The following is a 7,897-nucleotide window of genomic DNA, read 5'->3' as shown; positions in this document are numbered from 1 at the left end:
TTGAATTTGTGTGAATTGTCGTGATCCTGGAGGACTGTTGATTGTTCGTCATAAAGCAATGTAAATTAAAGTGCACTACTTGTTTGCAACCAGTAGAGGCACTGTTGACTTTACTACTGCAGGTCTAAAGAACAACAACATGTTAGCTATGCCATTGCAACTCTTCCAACACCAGCATTGACAATAAAATACAGAACTTGAGTCGATTACGAAAGTCAACAGGTCGCTCGGGCCTGTATCCAAAACTTCAAGAGCCTACACTGTATAAATTTACCAGGATTTTACAGCATTGAACAATATCATTTGACGTAGTGGCTGGACAGGACATGATAAAAAAAAGAGAAAGAAAAAAAAGTGATTTCACCAACATTGAACAGTATTTTTTTCTCAGTAAAATACTTGAATCAAAATATACTGTGACAGTACAAAAATGACTGTAAATATGATGTTGTCTTTATATTTCAAAGCAATTAACTGTTATTTCAATGTAAAATGCTATAATCATAGTACTGTAATATCACAACAAATTACTATAAATTCAAACTGAGTTGTCTCCAAAGGTGACCCGTAGACTCCATGCACACTTTTGTACAAAAAGTGGCAATATGCATAATCGAGAAAGCAAGTAACTATAAAAATACAATTTTGAAGTTATAGTATACAGTTTTAACTTTACTTTAACTAACCTTAAAAAACACAGCTCTGCAGTTACAGTAAATTACTGTAAAAAAAATATTTCACAGTAGATTACTGTAAATGTTACCGTGGAAGTAATGTAATTATTAGTTGGTAATTTGCTGTGAATTTACAATGTACATTTTTATTATGTAAAGACAAAGCGTTCCTGTTTTACAAGGTTGTCATATCTGTGCATGTATTCTCTCCTTCTTTCTCACCCACAATAAAGTACACACACACATACACATACACACACACACATACACACACACATAGCCTACATGTGCCTCTAGGCCAGGCAGGAACATTGTCAGATCCATGCATCACTGGTAAGAAAATCTCTCTTTACTCCCCCTTGCTTTTCTCCTTCCCCTCTAAAAGGCCGGACTGAAAAGATCCTTTTGTCCCTCATCACCCTCCCTCCTTCCCGTCATCACCCCCTTCCTCCACCGTGTGATTATGGATACCTGGGAGTGTCTCACACCCAGCTCCCATGTGCAGCGAAGTCATACCTGACCGGCTGCCAGACGACATATGCCACTTGCCCCAAAAAGTGCCCCATAGAGCAGATGCACACACCCTGACCGCTGCAAACATCAGCATAAGGCCGACTGCGCAGCCTCATGCTCTGCCATGTTTATTTGCACACGTCGAGGCCCTTCCTGCTGTTGATTTAGAGCCACTGCCACTTCACAGCCATGACCAATGAAATGAGTGCAGGACCCTGTTTGCCATCGGCAGCTGTTGTTGCTGGCAGCGATGAGCTCAACCTGCATTTTTCTTTTTTTTACCATTAAAAAAACAATTTGAAGAGACACATGGTGGCTCATACAGACTTATGAAAGACAAGATTCTCCGTCTCCCGTTCGGAAACAAGGGATTTGAGGGCGATTAAAAGCAGCATGCGGATTTCCGTATAGGATTGATTTGAGTCTCTCGCACATCCTGAAGGTGACCGATGGCCTCGCACTGTCATGCACCCCGCAACACCTGTTTAATATTGACTGTGTCTCTGTGCTACTGGCCATGATGTCAGTAGATTAACAGGTATGAGGAGTCCCTTGACTGGCTTTGTGCATCACCTGTTTGTTAATTTGTGAATATTCAGCCTCACTGCCAAATGTCAGAGCTGCACACGACTCTGATTGATAAGGGTCATCAGTAGCTGGGATGCGTAAAAGCATTAAAATGTTCTATCAAAAATGACTACTGAATGTATTTTCGCTTATGGTGTATTTATTCAAGCCATGGCCTTTCCCCACCAGAGCATATATCATTGCATTACATTAAGTCCTCATACAGCAAAACAAGTTTGTGCACTATCACGTGTCCTCAGTTAAGACTTTGAAGGGGGGTTGGGGCAGTCATTTGCTGAATATTTTAGGTGTAATAAGAGCATATGTGTGAGTTCAGGAAGTATCATAATTGGAGCTCAGCATCAGCTCTGTAACACACTTTTTACAAGTTATCTCATTGTTGACCGATTTTGATTTTTCTTAATTTGATCCAAGAGGCCTTGCTGCAAATTTTCTTATGCTATTTTTTCGCCTCTTATTCACTAATAATATATGTTGCCATACTACTTCTTGCACTTAATTGAGCATGCAGTTAGACACCACCGATTCTTTCATTTTTAGCTTGATAAAACAACCACAAAGACAGCAGCTTTTTAGGGCTTGTGTATGTGTGCAGGTCTCTAGGGTGCAAAATAGCTAGAGGCCCTCCCGCCACCCACCGACCCCAAAACTGAAGCTGGGTGCTGAGTCCCTGCAGCCCTGCAATCTTTGCAATCACGCAGTAATGCTAACAGCAACTGTTTTAGATTATGCTCAGGAAATCCTCAGTGCTCTCTGCTCAAAACAATTTAGCCTGACATGACTGTGTGATGGGGGGTGGGGGACAAGCGCTATGTCCTCTTCATCAAATTATATCTCCCCACCTCCCATTAGTTTGACTGTCATTTTTATTATTATTATTATTATTATCTGTGTTATTATTGTTATTATGATGATGATTATGATTGTTGTTGTTATTCATATTATGAGCATTTTTGCATTGATCCCCCCACATTATGGTTTCGGATGAAATAATTGTGCCTTTGCTATTTAAAGAACATTGATATCTATTCAGTATTTATTTAATCAACCAGTGACTTGACCTTTATCTTGTTTTTTTTTTCTTGGTTTTTTTCTTTTTTTCTGCAGGATGTTCGCCATTTACATCTGAGAAATCCACTGCTATAAAGAATGAGTGCTGACTCTTTCCCATGGCCCGGAACCCACAGAACAAACTCTTGGTGAGTGCAAAAACAACACAATAGCAAAAAAACAAAAACTGAATAATCTGCATCAGAATTTCAAACGTAGACAAATACAAAAAAAAAAAAGTTCAACCTAACATGAATTTAAAAAATGGTGTTGACACAGGTGCTAAGGTGTACATTTAAGTTATGACTAGCTATTGTACTTTTTGACGAAATGTATATAATTAACCAAGAAAAATCACTGATTTTTTAAATATAAATTCGTCATAATAATATTTGTTATTATAGAGAAAAAAATATCCTTCAGATTTTCCTTCAATTGACAGTTACATTTGAAAAACTTAAAATACCATATATTAAATAAAAGTGCTGACAACCAATTACTTTTACTTTTATTTGAATCCAATGACATGACCTGACTAATTATTTCAAACAAAATACCATAAATTAAGTAAATTATGTATAGTCCACTAAGTGTTTCAATGAGTTTTAGGTCTTGTTTGTGTGTGGGTTTATTTGTTTAGAGATAATAAAGCCTCTTGTCAGGTGATATCCAGATTTAAGCGCTTAAAGTAATTTTGTCATATAATCAAATTTAACGACAGAAAAGTCAGTCTATATAGGCTACAATATTTCATACACCAATCTGATACATGTATCAGTCCTCTTCTGTGTGGTAAAATAAAACAGCCCCCCCCTTTTAAGAGCCCAAATCCACAAGACTGGAGGTTAGGGGTCCCAATAAGGAGTCCTGCAGCTGGTGCGGGTGTCCGTGCATGCCGTGCACCGACTGTGGGGCTCCCAGGCCGGGCATGGCGTACGCAGAGACCCCAGGGTGGCCCATGGTGCCCTGAAGCAAAAGCGCTGAGTTCTGGTCGGGGCTTTGAGGGGGAGAAAACTCGTCCTCCGAGCTGGACATTAGAGACTTGCCTCCATCCAGCGGGGACAGCTGGTTCTGTTTGTTGCCGCCTGCGTTGCTGTTTTCACTGTTTTCTCTGCAAGAAAGGATGGACGCATGTTGGGATTAATCAGGATAAATATGCACATTATTTTGATTATTTATATTGTATATAGTACTTTATTTATTCCTTCAGGAGAGTTCCCTCAGGAAAATTTAAATTCCAGCAGCAGTGTAGAGAATTGAGATCGAATTTAAAAAGTAAAAAATAAATAATGGGGGTATAAATGGAAATAAAATAAAAAATATAACATTAAGAATAAAAATAAAAAGCAACAATAAGAATAAAAATATGACAGTAAAAATAAGAATATAACAAGAGAAACTAGGCAGTATATATAGTGACCATGTTGTGAAAATGTATTGGAATTTAAAAAAAAATTGTTATTGTTTTGCATCCCCTGTCATCCTAGTACACCCCCACCCTCCCACCCCAGAGAGGATGGCGTGTGGGACAAAATAGGTTTTAGTCCTGCACTTGGGATGGAAGCAGTCAGGCAGTTTAAATTCCAACGTTTAAAACATCAGAATAAGTTATATATAGTAAAAAAAAAAAAAAAAAGGTTGAGATTATAGGTTTTTGAAAAAAAATTACTATGTCATCTACTCTGATTTTTGGATAGAAACACATTTTCTATTGTAAAAAGAAGCCAAGTACAATGTGAAATATTTCATTGTAAATTACAGACTAATATGTTCCTTACTGTTACAGTATTATTTACACTATGCGGTGAAATATAAGGGATTTTTTTAAATGTGTTGTAAGGTTACAGTTTATTGCGAAATCCTGGTACGTTAAAAAAGCACGCACATTTGTGTACTTTGGGCAGCCTTTCTGCGTGTATTTGGTATTTTGTCGAGCGAAAGTATACCTTTCTTTGGCCTCGGCGGCTCTGTCCCTCTGCCGCCTGTTTTTGAACCAGTTGCTGACCTGCGTGGTGGTCAGTCCGGTGGCCTCGGCCAGCTCCCTCTTCTCCCGCGGGGACGGGTAGGGGTTGTGCGTGTACCATTCTCTCAGGACCCCCCGGGACTTCTCCTTGAAGCAGTAGCTGGTCTCCTCGCCGTCCCAGATGGTGCGCGGCAGCGGGAATTTCCTCCTGACGCGGTACTTCCCCACGGCGCCGAGCGGTCGACCGCGCAGCTTCTCCGCCTCCACGTAGTGCGCCTTAAGCCACAGCTGCTGCAGCTTGGGGTGGTTGTGCGGCGAGAACTGGTGGCTCTCCAGGATCTTGTAGAGCTCCCGGAAGTTTCCCCGGTGGAAAGCCACCACCGCCTTCGCCTTGAGGACGCTCTCGTTCTTGTGGAGGTGGTCGCAGGCGGGCAGGGACCACAAGAAGCGGCCGAGTCTCTCCAGGTTCCCGCCCTGCTGCAGCACCTCGCACACGCACGCCACTTGCTCCTGCGTGAAGCCGAAAGACGGTAAAATAGACATCACTCCACCCTGCTCGGAAAATCCAAAAGCTGATGTTTATTTGTCTTTTTTTTTTTTTTTTTGGACGTTGTTGTCGTTGCCGCGATGCGATCCTTCCGCGTTAGCACACGGGCCTGCCCCGCACTATTTTATATGTCCGCTCTCTCCGCTGCAGATTTTGGATGTTGATTGTCGGGACAATTTGTTCCTGCTGTAGATATGTCAGGCTTAAAGGGAGCCTGTGCGTTCCGGTGATTGGCTCTCTCTCTGCCCTGCACCCTGTACAACAGAGCTGGACTGACTTTGCAGCTCCGTTTCCTCCCCAGAGGCAGCGCGTCAGGGGCTGAAATAGGAGCGCCTCCGTGCACCTCCCGCCCCCACTGCAGCAGCTCCTAAACACTAATCAATTATTACAGACCTCTTAAAGGCATTATTAACATGTTTGCACGAGGCATTATTTGGATTATAACCGCGCGTTGCACAAAAAATAATAATAATAATGTAGTCATTCAATAAATACCACACACACAGGCAAACGTCAAGATGATTGTTGGGAATGTTGTGTTGGGTTAGGGTTGTCCTCACTTATTCCACTTATTATTATACGTTTTCATTCATGTTGCATATATTACACAATCGTATTCTGGTTCAGTATGGTGACACTTAGTGACTTCAAAACGTCAAACGAATAAATGTAAGCAAACAATATATTGTGTAAGTGTCAACAATGTAGAAATAATTCTCGTATAGCCATGGAAGAAGGGGTCAGAATAATTAAGATATGACATGTATAACCACATGATTGTTCATTCTGTCTGAAACAAATGAACCATGTCCCTGAGAACCCCTGCAGTGGACAGTGGATTTGTTGGGTTGATTTCTTTTGTCAAAGTTGCATATTTTAATATTCAAATAATCGTTTGAAAAATAATATGAATTAAAAAAAACAGTTATTTTGCATAACCGGACATTTTTTTATTTTTTTATTATTTGTAAGTTTTGTATGCGTATTTAAAAAAATGCCCTGATTTTTGTATGGCAGAGCATTTTTAATGGTATTAGTTTTTATTTTTAGCAAACGAAATGACCAAAAACTAATGTCCACTGCAGAGGATGCTGGCGCTCACATTATAATCGAGCAAGCCAATGCTCAAGGTATGCTAAACCATTCGGTAAATCTATAGAAAAAAAATGCATGTCAGATTTGTGTTATATATGACACAAGGGAACATATATAGGGATTGAAAGGCTTTTAATATTATTCTGGCAACCAACCTTTTTGGGGCTTTAATATCCTCAAAACGAGTAGGCATATATCCTGTCAAAAAATTTTCACTACAAGACGCACAGGGTATTTGGTCATTTCCATCCAAAAACAAGCTCCAGGCTGTATAAACGGCCCCCTGGCCGCACTTTGGACATCCCTGCAGTGGAGGCCCCTTTTTTTAAGTCAACGCCCACCTCCCTTAATTACATACAGATTGCTGCATCCCCACCTTTTCACGGTCTAATAATTACTGAGGCCGTTTATTTTACGAGGTGATATAATTTATAAGTTCCTATAGTTCAAATTTGGTGTACCACTTTTTAACCACAACCTGCCCCAAAACGACGCACATGGCAAATGTGTGTGTGATGTTCGTGTGTGCAAAATACATCTTTGTTATATTTACAACTAAACAGTGCAAGATTGCCTTTCATGACTCAATACAATATATAGGCCAGTGTTTTTCAACCACTGTGCCGCGGCACACTAGTGTGCCGTGAGATACAGTCTGGTGTGCCGTGGGATATTATCTAATTTCATCTATTTGGGTTAAAAATATTTTTTGCAAACCAGTAATTATAGTCTGCAAATTATGTGTTGTTGTTGAGTGTCGGTGCTGTCTACAGCTCGGCAGAGTAACTATGTCATACTCTTTCATATCTATAGGTAGCAGCAGGCAGCTAATTGCTTTGTAGATGTCGGAAACAGCGGGAGGCAGTGTGAAGGTAAAAAGGTGTCTAATGCTTAAACCAAAAATAAACAAAAGGTGAGTGCCCCTAAGAAAAGGCATTGAAGCTTAGGGAAGGCTATGCAGAACGAAACTAAAACTGAACTGGCTACAAAGTAAACAAAAACAGAATGCTGGACGACAGCAAAGACTTACTGTGGAGCAAAGACCGAGTCCCCAACATACATCCCGAACATGACATGACGATCAACAATGTCCCCACAAAGAATGATTAAAAACAACTGAAATATTCTTGATTGCTAAAACAAAGTAGATGTGGGAAATATCACTCAAAGGAAGACATGAAACTGCTACAGGAAAACACAAAAAAAGAGAAAAAAAACACAAAAATAGGAGCGCAAGACAAGAACTAAAACACTACACACAGGAAAACACCAAAAAACTCAAAATAAGTCACGGTGTGATGTGACAGGTCATGAGACACGAGCTATAGTAATGCACGGTTGGTTATGGTTTAAATTCATATCCAACAATTGCGACAACAACGTTTTACTGTCAACTGAGTTTCGTTTTTAATGATTTCTGCTGGTGGTGTGCCTCCGGATTTTTTCAACGGGAAAAATGTGCCTTGG

The 7,897-nt window shown here is 40.3% G+C and overlaps 1 protein-coding gene across 1 annotated transcript; it reads right to left on the bottom strand.

The window, feature by feature from the left end:
• Positions 1-1,896: 1,896 nt before the first annotated feature.
• On the bottom strand, positions 1,897-5,702 carry six1a (SIX homeobox 1a). Its single transcript, XM_061968851.2, has 2 exons — positions 4,772-5,702; positions 1,897-3,936 (listed from the first exon to the last, which is right to left on the bottom strand). The coding sequence occupies exons 1-2, from the start codon at positions 5,329-5,331 to the stop codon at positions 3,642-3,644; spliced, it is 855 nt and encodes a 284-aa protein (XP_061824835.1). The 5' UTR covers positions 5,332-5,702; the 3' UTR covers positions 1,897-3,641.
• Between the last annotated feature and the right edge of the window lie 2,195 nt (positions 5,703-7,897).

The sequence above is a fragment of the Nerophis lumbriciformis genome, linkage group LG08 (genome assembly GCF_033978685.3).
Source record: "Nerophis lumbriciformis linkage group LG08, RoL_Nlum_v2.1, whole genome shotgun sequence".
In the NCBI taxonomy this organism is placed as follows: Eukaryota; Metazoa; Chordata; class Actinopteri; order Syngnathiformes; family Syngnathidae; genus Nerophis; species Nerophis lumbriciformis.
Note: the sequence above shows the minus strand (reverse complement) of the source record. Positions and strands in the feature narration are given on the sequence as shown.